We start from the raw sequence: 23723 nt of genomic DNA on the forward strand, positions 1-23723 counted from the left end.
CGTCCCTACAACCTGCTTCTTCAAAACACCACAGGTATAGATTGATAAGGTGACCGTGATTTCACCAAGTACAACATGTTCCTGGATCAACATCCTTGTTGATCCTGGAACAACATTCCTATCAACCAATCAGAATTGAGGGATAACTTTTCAGGAAATATCTGTTTTAGGCTTACGATCAGGGTTAGGTGCTTCTACACCCTTGTTAATCAGCTATCATTTCACACTGATTTTAGGAATAAATTATAGGTAGGGTTAGGTTTAGGGGTAGGGATTGGGTTTAATCTATATTTATGGGCAGAAATGTTGATCCAGGATCAACAAAAGATCCAGGAACATGTCTTACTTGGCAAAATCACGGCGACCAGATTGATAAATAGCCCAAATAGAGATACTGTAATTTACAAATATGGTCCCAAAAAAAAACAACAATGTAGGCTACCCTCAAACATTTTCACACCCAAGTGTCAGGGTCTGTGGTGTTACACAGAGGAATGCTGTCATGCTTGTTGGCTTGACCCTTGCTAAATTGGGGGCACACATGGTCCTGTTTTCAAGCACATTTCACAACATAGGAATATATATCCAGTTATACATTAATGCAAATGCAACCAGTTAATGCAAAATCACCTCACTGTGAATATATGCACATTATTTATTACGGTAACAATCAACCTTCAGTCATTTTTTCCTAAAGGCATTTCCATGTCTCCAAACAATCTGTCTCCCTAGCTATTTGGCCTTTGGGCAAACCTACAGTTTTACATGCCATAACTGTGTAACTGCTTGTAATGAAAATCCCTTTCCAACTGTCTGCTATGCATTTTCTATAACAGTGCTGGTCTATGTTCTCTTTTGCAGTGAAAGAGGCCCGATTTGCTGTATTTCACTGCCCTGGCTGCTATCTGATCATAAACAGGTAAAACATAAGGCCAAATAAGTATCTGGTATTCTGGGAAATTCAGGTCACTCTCACTTACTGTCAGCAGACTGTGCTGTTTGAGCCAAAAACTCATTAAAATTACCAACAAACCATAAAAGAGAAGCAGAAGTGTGTTAGAGACATGAAATGGAGATGGGGGAGTTTTGCTCCCTCTGAAACATAGAGTGTAATTCAGTATTGGAGAGGAGGTTGAGTTGGCCTTTATGGTCCATCACTGTGACTTTTAAACTGATCATTTGACCTGTTATGGTTGAGATACAAGCTATTTCTTGAGAGAAAACAGCTGAGTATGCAAAAAGGTCATGGGGTGCTTGTGTGTGTTTAAAAGAGAATTGGGCAAGCAAATGAGGCAGGATAATTTAATAGCAGGATTTTATGCTATATAAAAATTTAAAGTATATGTTTTTTAAGTATTTTACTGTAAATAATCAAATAACTGAAATGTATAAATTAAGTATTTAAAAAAAGTTATTATAAAACGGATAGTTCCGGTCCTTGATTCTGATTGGCTGAGCCACATTCGAAGCTGTTGTAAATTACTCTACAAATATACACCTTTGTTTACGTTTGTGTGTTGCAACCACAACTGATTTTGAGGAACTACATTGATTGGGGGAAGAATAATGTTTTTATTAATATCCTTACACTTTATTTGCTCTGTTTTATTTTGTGAAACCTTACTATGTACAGTGGGGCAAAAAAGTATTTAGTCAGCCACCAATTGTGCAAGTTCTCCCACTTAAAAAGATGAGAGAGGCCTGTAATTTTCATCATAGGTATACCTCAACTATGAGAGACAAAATGAGGAAGCCGTGGTTTACAGTGAATTTATAACAGCTAAGGGGGTTTTAGGCACTCCGCTTCGCGCTTCTTCACGGCTTCTTCGCGGCTTCTTGGGGCTTATTGCTTTAATTTACACAGCTCTCTGCTTCTGGTTGGACATTTACTGCAATCACCGTCTTGGCTCAAACAGATAATTGATATCATTGTCATATTGTTGCGATGCTTATTTTATTGCTAGACTGATGGTTTTGTATGTGGACTATTTATAGAATATACAGGTAAAAAAAAAATAATAATTAGCTGTGCGATTAAAATGTACTTTGTGTAGCTACATATTTTCCTTCCCTTTACCTTTATATATAATAAATTACAAAAATATACAGTATATTCTGAACAAAGGATAAAAAGAAATAACATTTTGTAATGCATAAATGTACATTCTTAATATAGTGTGTAAATGACATAAATCTGGGTAAAACAGCAATAATGTGGTTTCTAAAAGCTACAACTGATAGTTTTAGATGATTTATCATATTTAGTATTATGTAGGTGTGTTCAGCCAATAGGAAGTCACTGCATGATTAGATTCAAGTTCAGTTAATCACTGCTTTGAGGTCAATTTAATCAAGTCGAACTTAAAATGAAACCAAATAAGATTTTGCTCATGTTAATATGTCCACTGGGATTAAGTTACAATTTTTCTTGATTTATTAAAGAAGGATAAATTCAATTATTCCTGCATGGAACCTGAACTCATAAAGAGCTTTATTACTACTGTTGGCCCAACCAAGTACTACTCAAAACATGCTGCAAACTTAATAAAAGTGGGTTCTTATTTAATATCAATTGATCGGGTTGTGCTTGAATGAATTTTTAATTGACATTTATTTGATTTGGCACACTGAGAAGTGTTTTTTATAGAATTATATTAGCAGAAAATTGAACAATTAAATTTTTCCATCAGCATCAAGCAAAGGTCAGACTGCTGAATTAGGTCAGTAAGCCATGCTATATAATCATCTAATACAAGTGTGTGTGTGTGTGTGTGTGTGTGTGGGTGAAGATCATCTGGAGTGAGTAATAATAAAAGTGCTGAGACAGTTATATTCTAAAAGTACTTCATTTCAACACTCCTTCCTCTCTCAATATGATCACATTTATCTCACTTTGATCTGGTCTGTTGCATCTCCATACAGCCCCACCCCTGCACTAAAACCGCTCTCATCACATTTGAGTGGCATTTCAAATGGACTGTGCATCTTCCTTTACACTGTCATCCATCAAGTAATTGGTAGGATTTCTTCCTGTATGTCTACAACAGCACTTTCACTGCACTTCACTGGAAATACATCTGTTTAAAAAAAAACCTGTATGTAGTACTTCCTACTTCCCCAAATGTACTCAAATTGCAGAATCTTCACTTAAGGAACAGTTCATCCAAAAATGAATAATCTGTCATCATTTACCTCATGTCGCTCCAATCCTGTATATTTTTTTCCCCTGAGAAATTCAGCGGAATGTTGATGCTACTGTTTTACACACAATGAAAGTAAATGGTGACCAGCAGCTGCTAAATGCTAGTGTTTATTGATAAAATTCAATTAAGAGATGTTCTTAGTAATGTGCTCATCTTACAACTCAGGGAGCAAATAGAAACAACCAAACCCTGCACCTGACAGAAATTTCAGTATAAGCCTTCCAGCATAAACTTCAAATATATTAAAATCTACAATACTTGTAGTTTAATAGTTTCACAGCATTTCATAATAAATTATTATTAATATTATTAATAATATTATTTGAATTATATTTATACTAAATAGAAATATAAGCATTAAACATTAATACAAATATAACAATAAATACAACATTATCATTAATCATACTATCAATATTTGTCATTATTATCTATTTGAAGATATAGTTTTCATGTTTATTCAACGATTTAATGACTTCAAATAAATTAGACAGATATGAAACCATCATTATTTTGTAGGGTTGTCAAACGATTAATCGCGATTAATCACATCCAAACTAAACGCTTGTGTTTACATAATATGTGTCTGTACTGTGTATATTTATTATGTATATACAAATACACACATGCATGTATATATGTAACACACAATATTATATAAATATTAAATTTTTCTTAAATATAAACATGCATGTGTGTGTATTTATATATACATAATAAATATACACATTACACACACATATATTATGTAAACTCACATTTTTATTTTGGATGCGATTAATCGCGATTAATCGTTTGACAGCCCCTATTATTTTGATGGCATCAGTAATAAGAAATGCTCAGTTCATACTCTAACAATGTATTTAGATCAGGTTTTTAGATCGCAGCTGCCATATCTGTGATCATATATTTGTAATATTACTCATTAAATAATGAATTGCATTCATCTAATAGCTCATACCTTGTTAAAAATAAATCTCAGCTCTGAGCTTCCAACTGGGAATTTGTAAAAGGCTCAGTCCATTTGGCCCCTAGCCAACCTGTGGGAGACACACACCCACAGGGGACAGACCTGCTGCAACAGGTTTTCCCATACACATGCACATGTGCACACACGTGTGCGCGCAGCCACACACACTTGGGTCACTGGCAGCTGGGAGCCTCTTTTAGAGCTAATGAGAACATATTTTAAATGTTATATCAGACACATCCATAATCATATCCCGGAGAAAATGGGCACTCTGACGAACTTCAGCACCCAGAGGGAGACGACCATACCGATAGAATCTGACTGCACCTGCCTTGCCTTTCCTTCTCTCTCCTGTATCCCTCTCTTCTGTTTCCTAGATGAACTTCAGCGGAGATTTCATCCAGGTGGAGACAAGCCTAACAAGAACCCTGAGGGACATTTCTTGGTGCCTTATTTATTGGTGCCAAACGGGATACAGTGTTACAATAGTATCTGTGTAAGTGAAAAGTAAATCCCACAGATGCTTACACGTGCGTACGCCTTTCCTTTGGACTTCTTAGCTTAGATCTAGCTCTTCTAGAATGTTATTTTGCTGCCAATGAAGCCCTACCACAATGTTGATCCTAGTATGTACTAAATGGAGAAAACTGATGACTGTAGTGCATACTAAGAACAAAAATGTTCACTTACCGCTGTGTGTGGTGCTTCCAGGCCCAGGTTGTAAATCTAAGACAGTCTGAGTCCACACAGATACCTGCAAACCAGCTGCAGATCTCCTCAAAATTCACTTTCTGAGTTGCCACTCTGCTTTTATAGTGACTGACTGCTGACAAGAAAAACAACTGAGAGAGATATCTATAGAGAGAGCGAGAGAGAAAGAGCGAGAGGGAGGGAGGGAAAATGAATGTCAGTACAGGTGAATTCTTCCCCTACCCTCCTTGTGAACCTGGGAGGCAGAACCACGGCCTTCCTGAGCTGCTGTATTAAAATAATATTCTAATGTGAATGGGAGATGGTTGGGGTGGTGATAGTGAAAGCGAATCGCTCACTAAAGGGCTTATGTTACGCTGCTAACGCTCGGGGTTTGTTCATGTAAGGCAATCAAAACTAGAGGGAATGAGACAGAATGACAGAATGTAGAAACTGTCATTATGTGTGTTTTTCCTCATGTGGCTTAACTTTAAATTTTTTAATTAAGTGTGTTACTTTAATTCATTTTAATAAGAATTTGTTAATTTATTTTTGATATGTGATTTGTTTTAGATTGTTATAAAGATGTGTTTTAAGAATATGTTATGGTTTATACACTGTAATTTTTTTGAAGCTGTAAATCAAACCTATTATTGGTATATAGGTTTTTACAAAAAATACAATTCCAGTCTTTCTACTTCAAAATGTCATGCTTAATTCAATGGCACTTACCGTTTCTTTTAATTATTATAATTATTATTTGAGAAATGTTTTTTTAGGTGTAAGTGGGTGTTTTTTTATATCAATTAAATTAACAAAATATATTTTGGCTGAATCTGGCACATTTATATTAAATAATATTATATTATAAATTGTGTTTAAGAAAAAAATTTAAAAAATAAATGTATAAATACATTAATGTGTGTTATGTTATGTTATATTATATTATATTCTGGTTATATATATATATATATATATATATATATAATGTGTGTGTGTGTGTGTATAGATAGACAGACAGACAGACAGACAGACAGACAGACAGACAGATAGATAGATAGATAGATAGATAGATAGATAGATAGATAGATAGATAGATAGATGAAGCTGCTTTGCAATGATGTGAATTGAATAGAATTTTATTGAACTGAATAAATATAGAAGATCAAAATAAATGTATGATAGATAGATAGATAGATAGATAGATAGATAGATAGATAGATAGATAGATAGATGAAGCTGCTTTGCAATGATGTGAATTGAATAGAATTTTATTGAACTGAATAAATATAGAAGATCAAAATAAATGTATGTGTCTTTTTATTTCATATATCATGCAGAAATGCTGAATGCCTTTAACATGTTGCAATAAATCCATGGCATGTTTCAGCAGTACTTATTCAATACAATACATTACATTGCTATATTATATTTCAAGTTATCCCTCTTTGATTAGTCTTGATTCTGTGTGCTCTGCAAAGAAATCCTTGAAATAACAAGCCTTAAGCCCTGTGCTGTGTAACTGATCATGGTGAATAGTTTGGCACCAGGATATGGCACGACAAAGCACACTTGACAAAGACATTTCTGCTAGTCTTTTCCTGCTCCCTGGTTTGGCATCTCAACTCATGCAGTCAACACACAAAAGAATACCCTTTCATCCAGTAGTGTGCAGAAAATCATAAAGTATTTATAGAGAGCAAGAAAATGTTCATCTTTAATGACTGTAGAACAGTAAATCTGAACGATTACATTCTTGACTACGAGTTCTCTGTTGCTCTGTTTCACAGAAAAACTAACAGATGATCGGAAATATCAAGCATGCATAAACATCGTCTTTCATGACTGAATATTTTACAGTTTTGTTGAGGGTGACAGCAAGATGATTAATGAGTTCAAAAATTGAACTCTAAAAAAAATAATTGCAGCACCTGGATTTATGAAGTTGGGTGTTCACATTTGGCTTAACTTGATGGCCATAAAAAATTTTATGTATTATGAGCATACACCTGAGCTGACATTTTGCCTGAGACTTGCAGATGAGGTAAAATCTCTTAAAAGTGCTGCAGTCAATGTAATTCTTGTGAAAATTAATTTTGCCAACTCAAAGAACAGGAACTGAAAATAAAGATTCCCAGCTTTAAAGTCCTGTTCATTCCAAGAATGATAACTCTAATGATAACTAGATCTCTTTAAAGTTGGGTTAATTCTGATTGACTGACAATGTTTTTTTTATCATTTAAAAAATCGTTCAAGTGATTCCAGGCTTTTCTCTGTGTCATTATCGTCATACTGTATAGCTATGCTGTGGAGTTCTCTATTTTCATATAATCAGAACGGTATTAAAAGTTATAGATAGTTATCCTTAGCCTTATTGTCCTTGGTGTGAACAGCTGAAACAACTGTATGTAGTATGTTTTACCTTGAATCAGTTTCAACATCATTCTGACTGTATATCATCTCTGATTCTAATAAGGCGATTGGCTTCTGTTTGCCCACATTCCCCTCCAAACGTCTGTTCTAGCAGTAAGTTTGGTGAGCGGGTACGAAATTCCGCGAAAAGGGCAGCAACAAATGCATGTGTACAGCTATCCACTGTAATTACGACAGTGATATATTTACCACAGTGAATTCCACTCACTTAACTGTAGGGGGTGCCAAAGTCGCAAAAAATACACAAAACCCATATAGAGACAGAAACCTGTACGCTTATAGCTCATATTTTACTGGTGGATCATTGGGACATAAGGATTAACATCCAGGGGTTAAAGGGTTAGTTCACCCAAAAATTAAAATTAACCCATGAATTACTCACCCTCAAGGGTGTATATGACTTTCTTCTTTCAGACGAATCCAGTCAGAGATTTAAAAAATTTCTTTGATCTTCCAAGCTTTTTAATGGCAGTCAGCGGGTGTTGCAGTTCATCAGTCCAAAAGAAGTGAAATAAAGCACATCCATCCATAATAAAAAGTGCCTCACATGGCTCCGGGGGTGAACAAAGGCCTCCTGTAGTGAATCGATGCATTTTTGTAAGAAAAATAACCATATTTCAAACGTAATAATCAATTTAATCTAGCATGGGCTCACTGTTGTACACAGAAGCAGCTCCGGGCAGATGACGTATTATTAAGTGACGAACGTGGAAGCGCAGGGAAGAGATCAAAACAAAAAAACTGTCACGAATTAGAAGTACAAAACGAGAATTTGTAAAGAAGAATGTCGGAGGATTTCGATATAAGCTAAGAGGAGACTGGTTTTCCTTTGCTAAAGTAAGGAAACTTTGCTTCCTTTGCTCCTGTAAACAAACGTTGGTTTTCACGAGACTCACCGGCACATGCGCAACGCTGAACTCAAACGTCATCCTCCCGGAGCTGCTTCCGTGTACAACTGTTGCTGCAGGCTATATTAAAGGGATATTTACGTTTTGAATATGGATATTTTTCTTACAAAAATGCATCGATTCGCTACGGTACGCCTTTGTTCACCCCCCGGAGCCATGTGAGGCACTTTTTATTATGGATGGATGCGCTTTATTTCACTTCTTTTGGACTGATGAACTGCAACACCCGCTGACTGTCATATACGCCTAGGATGGCTTGAGGGTGAGTAAATAATGGGCTAATTTTCATTTTTGGGTGAACTATCCCTTTAACAATGCCTATAGTCCACCTCCACCCGTGCACAGCTTTTCAAATCTCATCCTTGCACTACATTCATCCACTCAACCTCCAATTTATATCATTGCATGAAAGGATTTGCCTTCTGTCCCCTCCGCTTGGTCCAAATCAGTCAAGGTCACTGGAGCTGGAAAAGGATGCATGACCAACAAAGCACAAGAGCATCCGCATTTGCCTTAATGTCTGTTGTTTACTGTTAGTCTATCGATCTATCTATCTATCTATCTATCTATCTCTGTCACGTGATTACTTTTTATTCGCATTCTTTTTTTAGCTTGTTTGAATTTAGTTCAACAAAACAATGAAACAAAAGCAAAAAATAGAACTAAACAAGCTAAACAATAACAGAATGCACATAACACGTAATCACTCACGTGTATGTTTGGTTTGTTTTCAGTTTTTTTACCTTAGTTTTTTTTTCTTCTTATTTATCCCTTTGACAATAACTGCAAAATTTCTACTAATCTGTAGGCATGCAATGTTTTTTTTCTTTTTTTTCACTTTGTTTGTTTTAGTTCAAATCAATAACAATAAAAGAACAATGCACATAAAAAGTAATCACTTGTTTTGTTTGTTTTTACATTTACTTTTTTATTATTTGTTTTCTTTTTTATTGATCTCTTTGACAATATCTTCAAGATTTCTTGTAACCTGTAGGCCATTCAAAACATCTGCACTATTCTGAGTCAGGTAATTCTGGAGCAGGAGCCTGGAGCTGATGGCCATTACAAGGAAACGTCTATATGACATCAAACTGAGCTCCATCATATTAGACATAATATCCAACTTAATAAACTCTGTTGAAATGACAGCCTGTCACAGTGCTATATACTTCTTTGTGAACAGAGATGTGAAGACACATTTGATTCCTAATGTAGTTCTCATTCATCAATCAGGCCCTCAAGGTGTGTGTGATGGTGAGGGCAGTTGCGCCGTCAGTGCTGGCAGCATATCACAAGTTCAGGCTCATCCCTATATATAGAAAGCTGCAGGTACCATATAGAACTTTTCTATAATTTTCTCATATCACATATATACAGTATGTTCCACAATGAAGTCACCAAGTGAGGTGAGAAACAGTGCGAGAAGGTGTTTAACAGGAATGATCACAGTCAGAATCCCTTTAGGGGGGAAAATTCAATGATGTTTCCTGTCAATAGGTGCAAAGATGAGTGATATTCACACAAACAAACACTATACCACAACAGTAAGGGTTTTACAGTACATCACGTACAGTACGCTTCAAATTTAAAACTTCAAACTCTGTATTCAAATTGCAAACTTCACACTATAAATTCAGTCTTGCACATGAAGAGGAAATCACACAAAAATCTCTCGAGTCAAACACCCATCTTTGGTTAATACAATGCTTACATTTATCAAGCTAAAATGATGAAAGACAGCAGCTAAAATGAGAATGCCTCTGGCAAACTTGCAGTGCTCTTTTCCCACTGTGTGACAAACTGACAGCATGGGTGGAGCAAATGAGTAAACGAGGGAGAGACATACTATTGATTACACAATTTGACAGAAAGACAGAATTAATGTGAAATAAACACTGAGCTATTAAAAATGGTTTATTTTATTATTAGATCAAGAGTTTTTTATCTTATGATTCAATCTAAGGTATATTCACAAAAGAATATCTTTATTTTTATGGTAATGGTGGATTAGGGATGTGATTATCAAATTTTCAAAGATTTGTTTAATTTACCCAAATGTTGAAAGATGAACCTGGTACAGCATGTAAGGCAGGTTAATTTACTAGAAATTCAAAAATTGTTTAATTGAGGTAAATTTCTACACCAATTTTGTGTGTATGTGTGTGCGTGTGTGTATGTACCTGCTATTCCCTATACATTACTGAAAATAGAAGAAAAGTAATACCAGTCATTTTTGACCTTTTGAGGACATTTTTTTTTATCTCCATGAGGGTCTTATAAATCATACCCAAAAAAATTTGAAAAAAATTTTGAAAATCTAAAAATGCAGAAAGTTTTGTGTGAGGGGTAGGTTTAGGGGTAGGATTGATTTAAGGGGATAGAAAATACAGTTTATACAGTATAAAAACACTCACACCAATGGATGTCCATATAAAACATAGAAACTGGTGCGTCGGTGTCAGTGTATATTACTGGCTTGTTACAATAAAAGTAAATATCTTGTCTGAAATACTCAAGGCAACACAGAATCTACTTTGATGTTATGTTCCTTGTTACAAGTGTTTGTATGTGTTACTGCAATCTGTCTTTAAAGAGGAGCTGAGGTGAATAGCAGTCATTACCTTGGTTTCATCAAACAACAAAGTGCACTTAAAAGAGGAATAGTCATCTTTCTCTCTCTGTCACTGCAACATGATCTTATAGATATTATCAGAGGAGCTGGAGAGCTGAAGGTCCCACAAAGGGAAAAAAGGAGATTTTTCTCATGGCACTCCCATGTTAGGACAATGTGACATACATTTTACTGCTAACATTTTAATGACTCAACACCGCAGGTTATTTTGAAAGCACTTTCTAAGTGCAATGTCCTTGAGGCACACTAGAGATATGTTCAATTTACTCGATTTCACCTCTTTTTATCTCTGATAATTATTCAGAGAAAAATCCTCAACCTACATTTAAACTCACACAGAATTGTTGAAAATAAAACATTTTTATTTTTAGTATAAAGTACATTTTTACCAGAATTTCAAACTGTTAACAGTTGATCATGCTTTTAAAAATAAAGCCACTATCATTCCATAAAACATTTCAGAGAATCGAAAACAAATGATTTATTTTATACAGATAAATACACAGGTAAATAAATATATGAGGTATCTTAATCATTATAGTACAAAGTAAATTACTTATTCACATCAAGTAGTGGATTAGTTTGAAACTGGATTTCACAAAGAGTCATTTATCTTTTTAAATTCCTGTGAGCAAGTGAAATCGATATATCATACCAGCCTGCAGAGAAGAAAAAAAATCATATTTGAGAGATTAAACCAGGTGCATTCCTCTTCAAAATGATTTCATGCTCAAAAGCTTTTTCAATCTTGTTATTACTTGAATCATGATCCGGCATGAATGTAAATAAATAAATAAATAATATTTCTACTATTTGCTGCTTCCCAATGATTACAGAATTGGTTCACTAATACATCCCAATAGGTTTGTACTTTACCTGACACAAAGTGCTAGTAGAAAATGTAGGTATTTTCTATTATTTGATTTATAATATAATGTAATATAATAAATACGTTTGTTATGCACCAAATACTATACAAATGATTTACTAAATAAATGGCAAAAGTTTTTGTTTAGTCTAAGGATATATATAATCTGTTGTACTTACAATAACATCAGTTTCCTACGAGTAGCAAAAGGTGGCGACAGCAGCACAGCGAACTGTATGAAAACACAGCGGCTTCCGTTCCGTAAGTCACTGTCAGCAGTTTGCAGCTACTGTTTGTTCATATTAGTTATGTTAACACTGTTTTGTCGTCGTTCGTGTGATTTAGGCGTTGGGACTCTAACACTTTAAATCATGGATGATTCAGACACCGGCGCTATTCTTGCGGAGGACCTGGAGTCGAGTGACTCCAGCAAAGTCTGTTGTTGTTTTAGGGTGCCACAAAACAAACGTCCACCGCCGTGTTCATGTCCGTTTTCCGTGACCGTGGAGCCCGTTATGTTCCTGTCCACGTTCTCCATGGCTCTCCAGATGCCTCTGTACACGCAGTACCTGTGGGATCGTATCAGTGAAGATGTGGGTTATAATAATGGAACAAAGGGAGGAGGATGTAATGCATCTACAGTCCACGATCCTCTGCAGAAGGTAACCGATATTTGACAGTTTATCTGGGTTCGCAACCCAGGTCCGTTTTTTTGTTTTGTTCAGAAATCAGCCGGTTCAGCGCGATTGTTATGAAGTTTTTTCTCTCACAGTGAATCAATCAAAAGCGCTGCCAGTTCGATTCCTGAACGAATGACACTTCTGAGCTGATTCTTTTTAGTGACTCGAAAACATACAATGAAGCCCACCTCGTGTAGTCCGATTCCCGAATAAATGACTCTTATGGGCTGCTTTTTCTTCAGTCAATTAAAAATATAGCGGTACCAGTGTTGTTTGATTCCCGATCGAGTGACTTTTATGAGCCGCTCTGTTCAGTGAATCAAAAGTATACAGCGCTACCAGTGTAGTTCGATTCCCGAACAAGTGACTCTTTTGAGCCGGTTCTTTATAGTGAATCAAAATAAAATAAAATAAAATAAAAGCATACAGCACAGTACATTTGTGTGGTCCGATTCCACCCCAAAAATGTTTTAATCACAAAATCGGACTATTATATACCAAATTCATACTGCGTGACCAGTGTAGTTTGATTTCTGAACGAATAACAATTATTTAGTTCTTTTTAGTAAATAAAAAAAACATAGTGCGCGCTACCAGTGAAGTCCGATTCCCAATGAATTAACTTTGTGAGACTTTTTTTATTCAGGAAATCAAAAAATGCTGTGCAACCTGTCTAGTACATTCTTGAACCAATGGCAACGAGTCTGTCCTTTTTTAGTGAATCACAAAAATGGACCAGTTTACCCCAAATCAAAAACATATTGCACCACCAGTGAAGTCTGATTCTTAAAGAAATGATACATGAACCAGTTCATTTTCCTAGTGAATAAAAAAAATGTGACTCACTTTACCAAACTATTCAGCCGAAAAACCCTCTCACAAAAGGAGGCTGCTGTATCTCAAGTAGCCTACTAAAAAAACTACAATAAATGTTTCCGAAAAGTGAACTCTAACCACTAAAGTGTCATAAAAGATGATTTGATATGTAATTAGTTTCCTTCATCTAGGAAGTGGATACTCTGACTGCACACTGGAACCTGTACATCAATCTGGGTGGATTTGTAGTTGGGCTGATCATGGTGACCCTGCTGGGCTCATGGAGCGACCGTGCAGGTCGGCGTCTTGTTCTGATCATCCCTTCCCTTGGCCTGGCTGTTCAGGCGACTGTGTATTTGATTGTAATGTACCTGAAGCTGCCTGTGTTCTGGTTCCTCATTGGGAGACTCTGCAGCGGCCTGTCTGGGGACTTCAACGCCATTTTGGCCGGTTGCTTTGCATATGTGGCTGACACAAGTGCCAGGGGTTCTCGTACCTTTCGTGTGGCGATACTAGAGGCTTGTCTGGGATTGGCTGGTATGTTTGCGAGCATCATCGGAGGACAGTGGCGAAGGGCACAAGGGTATTTGTCAACTTTTCATACAAAAAATTTAATATTTCTTAGATTAAAAAATGAAAAAAAAAAAAAAATGTTGTTTGCTTCCCTAAAGGTATATCAACCCATTCTGGCTGGTATTGGCCACAAATCTTGCAGCGGCCCTTTACGCATACCTTTTTGTGCCTGAAACGGTCACCCCTGACCCAGAGGCAAAGCTCCTCTCCACCAGGCACCACCGGGCCGTCTACCGCCTCTATGCATCTGATGCACCGCAGGGGCGCAGAACTAAACTCTGGTTATACACTCTCTGCTTCTTTTTGGTGGTGTCTGTACATTTCGGCTGCAGTGACCTCTATGTGCTGTATGAGTTGAGCGCGCCGCTCTGCTGGGGTCCAGAACTGATTGGTTATGGCTCTGCGGCCAAGCATCTGGCCTACCTCACTAGCCTGATGGGGCTGAGGGTCATGCAGTGCTGTCTGGAGGACTCCTGGGTGGCTTTGGTGGGCCTTTCCTCTAATATAGTTGGCTTGATTGTGTTTTCGGTTGCTAACACTACAGCTCTGATGTTTACAGGTAAGATCTCCTATTCATAAATATATAAATATATATATATATATATATATGAAGAGTTCAGATGCAAAAGCCTGAACTCTGTTGAAAAATTGTTGTCAGGCTCCTATGTGCAAGTTCAGTAATTTCACTTTAATGGCAATGAATAGGTTCTTTTCTTTGCTATTAAAGTGAAATAACTGGACATAAACATAGGAGCCTGAGAAAAATTTTTCAAAATTTTTCATGAAACATTTCCTGTTATCATTGTTGAAAACACTTGTGCTGCTGAATAATTTTGTAGAAACTGTGATACGTTTTGTCAGGATTTTTGTTAAATATAGAGTTCAAAAGAACAATGTTTATTTGAAATAGATTATTTTTGAAGCAATATAAAAGTCTTTATTGTCGCTTTTGATTAACTTCATGGGTCTTTGCTGAATAAAAGTATTTAATTAAAAAACATACTGACCTAAAACCTTTAAACATACCTATACGATATATATGTTTGCGGTTGTATATAAGTATATTATAATAATATATTTTATGTTAAATATCTGTATACAATTTTATCTTCTATTATAAATGTAAAAAAAAAAAAAGAATATTTATTAACTGATTAAGCTAGTATATACTGATTGTACTAGTTTTAAAATTGATTATTTACTGGTTAACACAATCTTAATTACACATATTTATTTTATATATTACAAAAAAAAAAACAGCCAACTGTCTGAAAACCGTGAAAAGTAACACTATTCAATTAAATGCATTTATCTGACACTTTTCCAGAGTATGCATTTAAGATATTAGGTTAATGTTCTACTATTTAGATACTGTTTAGGCCTACATTACAGGATAAAGGTCAAGATGCTGTTTCAAGACATTTCGAAATATGTGCTGTGCTGATGCAACCTAACATTGTCCTCCAATGGCTGCATTAGGTAAATGTGCATAAAGGAAATGAACTTGCAGAAATGACAGAAACTGCTTGTCTTTGTCAGGATATGGGTTGTGCTTCCTTTTTATGGCTTCTACCCCAGTCCTGAGATCGAAACTGTCCACACTGGTGGACCCTGCAGAACAAGGTGAACTAGAACAGCCTTGCGTTACAAAGAATATTGTTGAATGACATGGAACTTTTTATTTATTTGTTTGTTTGTTTTCTTTTACTTCATCCTAGGTGCCCTTTTTGCTTCAGTGGCGTGTGTGGAAGGCCTGTGCTCACTAGTATCTAGTGGGGTCTTTAACTCTCTGTACCCTGCCACCCTACACTTCATGAAAGGATTCCCCTTTATCTTTGGGGCCGCCATCCTCTTTATACCAGCTGGCATTATCGGGTAAACCCTCATTGGTCATTAATTATGCTTTTAGGTTGTAAAGTTAATTCAGGATAATTGGCCCATTTTTTCCCCAGTTATCTCGATGGCAAAAAGTGGCCCAATTTACACAGATTCACCCGACCTAAATGAACCATATCAAAATTATTTAGATTTAAACAGAATTATTTATGTAAGGGTTATATATTAATCTAAATATTTTTTTCTTTGGTGTGTACAGGGGCTTGGGTTGCCAGGAGAAGAAAGAGAGCAGAGAAAACAGAGAAGGCTCTGGAATATCCTGACATTGACTCTGTGAGAGTTATGCTAGATCCAAAATATTCTAAAGCTGACTGCTAATAGAGTGCATAAAAGGGAGTAATGTGCAATACGAATATTAGTCTGGGCTTAGTTTTTAGTTTTTTTATTTGTTTGTTTTTTTTAAAGAAATTATTTTATTGAGTAAGGGCAGCTTTGCCATTACACAAATTCCATTTTATTTATTTTTTAAGTTAAAATAGAAAACACTTATTTTATAATAGCATTTTACAATACATATTAATGTTTTACTGTATTTTTGATCAAATTAATGCAGTCTTGGTCTTCATAAGAGACTGCAATTTGTGAACCTCATCCGATTCCAGCATCAGCAGTTTTGGACATCAGCCATTTACAGAGCAAGCAAACCACTGGTAGATAGATTTCCCCAAAAAGTGTTAACACTGTGACTCTGTGGTGCGATCAAAACATTGTTTCAGCATCCTGACCGGTTAGACACAGCAACATAAGCTCAACCAATGGCGTGAGTTTGGGTCGGCCGAGTTTAGGAACCTGTTTTTGTTATTCTGTTTGATGAAAATTAAACATTTAAAACAACTGCGAGTATTAATCTATGAATAACAGCCACACTACAAATTCAGGACCCACGATCACAGCTTTAACCCATCACAGTAATGTTCCTCCTTTTGATAACAAGCTTGTCAGTTGTGTTCTAGATATGTCAAATCTGTGAAGCAGGTGATAATTATGTGGATGTGAGACTGTTAAATTATAGCTGTGTGGTTTGGCAATATGCTAACAGCAAGTGAAAATGTGAAAAACGTCTTTGTGTTTTGTGTATGTCTAAATTTGTCAAAGCCAGTTATCTCAGCAGTGTTATACAAGAAAATGTGCATACACTGCAGCAAAAACACAAATGTGGACTAGCAAAATAAAGGGATGTTTTCCAAAACAAGCTTTATTGCTGTTTATTTCTGGAAATAAAAGAACATTTAATTATTTAATTGTACAGATTTTACACGCTGTATTACACCTGAAACACTCGGATAAATATCATAAGGCAACAACAGGGAGCTCAATAGCAGCATAGAGCTTGAGGTGTTGAGAGCTGTTAGTAAATGTTCATCCATATTTTCCTTGACCGAATGCATTTTCACAGTGACTGAAAATGTATCATTGACTTAAAATTGCTGCATAATATTCTCGCAAATCCTAAGAAAGCCTCTACACCAGTCTTTTGAGTCCTGAAACGGTTTTATCAGGGTTTGTTTCTAATACTGCATGAAGTGATTAATAACTATAATGATTAATCTTGAGCTTTATGAACTGTTGTGAAAAATGTGTTATTTACCTTTTGAATGATGCACTGTACATAATATCAGAACTTACTTAACATAACAACCTGCACAAACCTGTAGTTAGAAAAAAGAATGGACTATTTGTGGATTAACTAACTGAACTAGAATAAAGGAAATATAAAAACTGATGTTTAACATTTCATAAGGCTTTCTATAATGCGATATTATCTAGTACTATCTGACTATGGATTGACTATGCTTAGATGTATGCTGATGTCATAAATACGACTCGTAATGCAGAAATCGTTTCAGCTTCCTGAGTTACAGAAATGTAACACAATTCTGGGAGCACAGTCAGTACAGTTTGATTACTAATGCACAATTTAAGAAGTATTCAGTGTTATTTAGAGCCGCAAATGCTGTCAATAACTCAGAATAATCTTTAAAGTGCGGTCACATTTACTTTTGCGAAAAAACTCAAATCAGTATATAGGAATCCATCATGTGATGGTGAAAAATGTCCCCGTGCAGATTTCACAACGGGTTCAGGTTAAGTCACACAAACTCGCCACATTGACCAACAGACAGCTACTTGGTTTGAAAGTGACTTTTATGTTAGTGATGCTTCATATATTGCTACACAATTGACAAGATGGACTGTTATTCCCCTGTAAAATATTGCCAAAACTTTGCTAATGTGACCGCACCTTGTAAACTCCGTTGCATCTTTGGGTAGGTTACACTTATGTATCTATCTAGACCAGCATACATGCATACAACCAAAGGAAACACTGGCCTCAGGGGTAAGCAGGTGTGTTCTGATTACACTGTGGTCATTATTGGAAACACCAACTTTTTAGGCATAATAAAATGCTTTTTATTGGTCAGATGTATGTTTTATTTCTTTTGTGGCTCTTTTTTGTCTGTTTTTGCTCCATCTGGTTGCTCTTTGCTTGGGCATCCCTTGAGGAAGCGCAGAATCTTTTCGATAGTGGCTTCTTGATACTCATGGGACCACCTGTGACATTGAGAAGAGATTTACGTTAATTCTTTTTACAATTAGATTATTTCAGATCCGTGCCTACATTAAAAGCTTTTATTGATCTGGTGTACAATTTTAACAACTACAAGTTACTGAGCAGAGGAAAGCATATTGTATATCATAGAATGATTGCACCAACGTGTTTAGTCAGGCAGAGTGTTGACTCACTTAATGCCATTAAATTTGAGAATGCTGCTCATGTCCTCTGGCAGAGAGGCTGGATCAGGCCACACAAAGTTATCAGTGACAGGAACAATGTTCTTCTTCCCATTCAGGGCGGTGACAATCTCCTGTGGATAACATAAATCAAAATGTTTAACCTCACACAGCTGACAAACAATGTTAATACACCTAATTACATATTTCAAGGTGTTGGCAGAAGGACGTTTTGGCTGATTTAAGGATTCTCAAATAGAGATTCTAATTGGGATACTGACTGAAGCTTTCAGGAGTGTATTTTCAGTCCAGTTTCAGCATTCGACCTGAACCTTAATATGGCTTTATTTTAGTGCTGGGCAATGATTAATCGCGATTAATCACATCCCAAATAAAAGTTTTTGTTTATATAATAAATGTGTGTACTGTATATATTTATTATGTATATATAAAAACACACATACAGTATATATTCAGAAAATATTTACATGTATATATTTATATTCATATAATTTATATTATATATAAATATATTTAATATATAAACATAACATATTTTTCTTAAATATATACATGCATGTGTGTATTTATATATATACCTAATAAATATACACAGTACACACACATATATTATGTACACAAAAACTTTTATTTTGGATGCCCAGCACTTCTACTTTATTTATAAGAGTACAGTTTGATCAAAGAAGGATTTCTGCCTCTAACCTTATGAACCCAGTCTTTCATAGCCACGTCGCCCATGCATTTGTCCAGCGCGTTGGCTGACAGCACCAAAATGAAGTTGCGTGCTCGCTGTACACTCGTGATCAGTTTCTCCTCAAACCTGCCAGCTTCCAGTTTCTCCACGTCGATGAAGACGCTGAAACCACGCAATTGTAGATGCACCTTCAGTAGGCTGCAGAGAAAGAGAAGAACAGGAGATGTAGGGTTTATTATTTCAAACAAAAACTGGCCAATATTAAAATTCTATACTACTTTGTGTAAATACATGAAAAATAAAATACCGAAAACAATGACTTCAAATAATTTTACAAGAGAATTTAGAAATCACTACATCGTAATGAAAAATAGTACATCCATTCTTCACACAACAGTAGGAAACAAGTATATTCCATTAGAGATCTGCAAGAGAACATTAAAGATTACATTGAACAGTGTTATTAAAATTATTAATTAACTTTAAGTGAGAGTTACATGGTGGCAGATGTAATCTAAATAGATAAAAATAGGATAAATGTGCATGTGCACAAATAAATATCTAATAATATGTACAGATATATTTTGCATACGTGAACTCTAGAACCTGGGTAACTAAATAGGTGCCATTACTGTAAAGACACTTAAGAGCCATTTCATTTGAGTTCTGACCTGGCAAGCTGTGAACCCGTAGTGCGACGGTAGCTGATGAACACATCAGGGCCCGCGGGTTGGGAATCGGTTAAGCAGGGTTTAGCAGGACGGCGAGCAGAAGAAAGGATCTTTGCACGATGGATTCCATTCTCTACATGGCAGTCAGACAGCAACTGTTGTTCTGTAATGTGGATGATATTGTTCCGATCGACTCCTGACTGAACCAAGCCATAGGTGTACTGACGGAATCGTGGGTCTATATCAGCTAGCCAGTCTGCCAGGTTATTGGGGTCACATGTGGAGTAGTTGGCATAGGTTTTCAGTACACGCAGATCTCGAAGAAACCTGTACAGAAGTAATCAGAGAACTGCTATTGGTTATTATGATAATACAATAAAAATGCTTCTATTTTGCTTATTTTAAATTTACATCATAACATTTATTGTAAATGTCTTAAAAAAAATATATTTTTTATTTATCAAAATCTAAAAACATAACAGGTTTTCCTAAATCTCAGTTTTCCAATGTGATCTCAGACATTTGGAACCCACTGTAGAGCTGAAAGTAAGACTGAATACATACATTTCTGTAAGAATTCTATATTTAATAATAATATTGCATAATAAAATAGCACTAGCCTCTTGCGAGTGAGCCCAGAAGTCATGCTCAGATCCTGGATCAGATCCTGTTCTTTGATATTGAGCAGGAGATCTCCATCCACCTGCAGTTCCTGAAAGATATATGGTACAGAAAACCCTGATCAAAACCTGCAGCAAACATCTTCAAGATATCATCATATCCGCCACCTTTATCTAAGGTCAGCTAAACAGGAAATGGGAGCTGTGTACAAACCTGAAACCGTTCACTGAATGCACTGAAGCCAATCTGCTGCAGCCAGGTCTGTACCTCTCCGCTCTTCCAGTTGGGTACAGATGAAAGGATACGCCTCGGGACGTCCTCGCTCATCATTGTTAAGGCCCGCTTAGCCAGAGAGCAGACGGTGGCGTTACTGGAGTACATGACGATCCTCTTTAGACTTTGAACAGCTCCAATCTCCTGAAATATCTGAGTAGAAAGATCCAGGGGGAAAATGTTCAATTTAATGTAGGAATGTGTTATACATTACAGCACCCTACATTATACTGACTGAATGAAATACTTGTTTTTGTACTCATTTAGGAGTGCTGATTTCAAAAATAGTACCTGTTTTGCTCTAGCACACTTTCTCACAAGATATGATGTGCATTTCATACTATTTTTACTTCCGATAACCATTTGTGAGGTGAAGATGTCTTATATTAGTATTATATTATCCCATAATCACAAATCAGAAAAAAATCAGTATCAAAAAGAATCAGAAATCATCAGAAAAAACATCACAAAGACATGATTCTTATCTTCATCTGAGCCAGGTTACAACTATTTGATCAATTCTCAGTCGTTTTTCACATTTATGAATGATTCTGAAGACATTATTTCATGCATAATCCTAATTTACACTCCTTTGCAGATTGTGAGCTAAATTTTGAATACTTATTTCTTCTGATGATATTTGCCTGTTTTTATTATATTGATAAGTACAGTAAATTTTTATATATATATATATATATATATTTTTTTTTTTTTTTTTTTTTTTGCTATGTTAACACAAACTTATAACAAACACTTAAATACATTCACAAACAAATAATCAACCAAAAAAAGTAAATAAATAAAAATATGTATATATGTATATATATACACAGTATACATATGCACATACCAATTACACAGTTCTAGTTTATACATATATATATATATACTGTATATACACACACAAACATATACAAAATAAAATAAAGTTTAAGGCCTCCTAGTACCAGACAACTTCAACATTTCTTTTTTTATGTCTTCAAATATCCCATCAAATACATCTCCATTATTTTCTCCTTCCAAGAAAATCATAAAGGGTTTCCAAGCATCCTTCAAAAGCCTTATATCTACTCTTAATAATATATGTTATTTTCTCCAATGACATGTTTGTTGCCAACTCCTTTAACCATCTCCCTATACTTGGTGCCTCTACATTTTTCCAGTGAAGAGCTATGAGACGTTTAGCTTGTAGAGTACACATATAAACAAAAATATGTTCTCTTCTTCTCAATTTAAGGTTATTAGGATATACATTTAATATAAAAAATTTTGGTTCAAGGGGAATAGTAACATTAATTATTTTACTTATCAAAGTTTGCACTCCCTTCCAGAATTTCAAGATCTCTTCACACTCCCATACACAATGAAAGAAAGTACCTTTAAATAAATTACATTTAGGATATATGTCTGTGATATTTTCATAAAATGTATTTAATAATACTGGAGTTACATAGACTCACATTAGCCAATTATATTGTAGCAGTTTCAATCTTGTATTAATAGTTTGCATCTGAGCATCTCTACAGGCCTCTCTCCAATCATCTATTGAAATTTCCTCATTAAGGTCCATCCTCCATGCCTCTAAACGAGAGTTTGCAGACTCCTGAGATCCTTCTACAAACATGTTATATAAAAGTGAAATCAAACCTTTACTATTACAATTTTTGGTAATTTCCTTTTCCAAAATGGATAAAGGGGGTATATTAATAAAACATTTATGAAATTACAAAATAAAACTCCTTACTTGTAAGTACCTAAAAAACTGATTTCTAGACATATCAAATTTGGTAATCACCTAAACATTTTTCATTCAGATTATATTTTTAGAGAATACCAACACAGTGCACAAAGCAAATACTAAATATAAAACCTCTTCATGTAGTGTATCCCACAGGCATGTCAGAAAATTCAAGACATGCATAAGAAAGAGTGGAAGTGCAGTGTTATTAAAAGCCGATTAACTGCATCAATGCACAGTAAATGAACACTATGTCTAATCTCTGTGGAACAGTCCATGAGTTTTGGATGCAGTCCGATTAAATGCATTTGACACCATTCATGGGGCCTTCACACTCTTTATTTAAAATAAATAAAGATATAAAGCACCAGTAATCTGTTTTTCTGGCTCACTTATTTCAGTCTGAATCCTCCCTGTACCAGACATTTCTATGTTTGTTACATTAAATTATTTACATTTGCATGTCTTTTATTACATTGTGTTAAGCAAAAAAGAAATAAAAATGAACAAACTGAACTGACATTTTTTTTTTTTTGTGAACATTTAAATTTTTTATTCTGCTTTAAACGACATATGCAAAACAATACAAAGCCAGGGTAACAAAGGATAAAAGAAAAGAAAAAAAAAATATATATATATACTGTATATACACACACAAACATATACAAAATAAAATAAAGTTTAAGGCCTCCTAGTACAAGACAACTTCAACATTTCTTTTTTTATGTCTTCAAATATCCCATCAAATACATCTCCATTATTTTCTCCTTCCAAGAAAATCATAAAGGGTTTCCAAGCATCCTTCAAAAGCCTTATATCTACTCTTAATAATATATGTTATTTTCTCCAATGACATGTTTGTTGCCAACTCCTTTAACCATCTCCCTATACTTGGTGCCTCTACATTTTTCCAGTGAAGAGCTATGAGACGTTTAGCTTGTAGAGTACACATATAAACAAAAATATGTTCTCTTCTTCTCAATTTAAGGTTATTAGGATATACATTTAATATAAAAAATTTTGGTTCAAGGGGAATAGTAACATTAATTATTTTACTTATCAAAGTTTGCACTCCCTTCCAGAATTTCAAGATCTCTTCACACTCCCATACACAATGAAAGAAAGTACCTTTAAATAAATTACATTTAGGACATATGTCTATGATATTTTCATTAAATTTGTTTAATAATACTGGAGTTACATACGCTCGCATTAGCCAATTATATTGTAGCAGTTTCAATCTTGTATTAATAGTTTGCATCTGAGCATCTCTACAGGCCTCTCTCCAATCATCTATTGAAAT

At 35.2% G+C, this 23723-nt stretch overlaps 2 protein-coding genes across 2 annotated transcripts in view; one reads left to right on the plus strand and one right to left on the minus strand.

The window, feature by feature from the left end:
* Nucleotides 1-11909: 11909 nt before the first annotated feature.
* On the plus strand, nt 11910-16089 carry slc46a1 (solute carrier family 46 member 1). The gene is made up of 7 exons (XM_016229278.1): nt 11910-11965; nt 12050-12366; nt 13392-13783; nt 13872-14332; nt 15313-15396; nt 15492-15648; nt 15869-16089. The coding sequence occupies exons 2-7, from the start codon at nt 12076-12078 to the stop codon at nt 15930-15932; spliced, it is 1449 nt and encodes a 482-aa protein (XP_016084764.1). The 5' UTR covers nt 11910-11965; nt 12050-12075; the 3' UTR covers nt 15933-16089.
* A 759-nt stretch (nt 16090-16848) lies between these two features.
* LOC107548548 (sterile alpha and TIR motif-containing protein 1-like) overlaps nt 16849-23723 on the minus strand; it is a 14164-nt gene continuing 7289 nt past the window's right edge. The window contains exons 2-7 of the mRNA XM_016229266.1: nt 20623-20887; nt 20409-20500; nt 19789-20115; nt 19126-19315; nt 18415-18536; nt 16849-18222 (exon numbers count right to left, since the gene is read on the minus strand). Coding sequence (XP_016084752.1) covers nt 18102-18222; nt 18415-18536; nt 19126-19315; nt 19789-20115; nt 20409-20500; nt 20623-20887 — 1117 coding nt within the window. The 3' untranslated portion in view covers nt 16849-18101. The remainder of the gene's footprint in view (nt 18223-18414; nt 18537-19125; nt 19316-19788; nt 20116-20408; nt 20501-20622; nt 20888-23723) is intronic.

This window comes from Sinocyclocheilus grahami, unplaced genomic scaffold (assembly GCF_001515645.1).
Source record: "Sinocyclocheilus grahami isolate Dianchi unplaced genomic scaffold, SAMN03320097.WGS_v1.1 scaffold350.1, whole genome shotgun sequence".
Taxonomy (NCBI): Eukaryota; Metazoa; Chordata; class Actinopteri; order Cypriniformes; family Cyprinidae; genus Sinocyclocheilus; species Sinocyclocheilus grahami.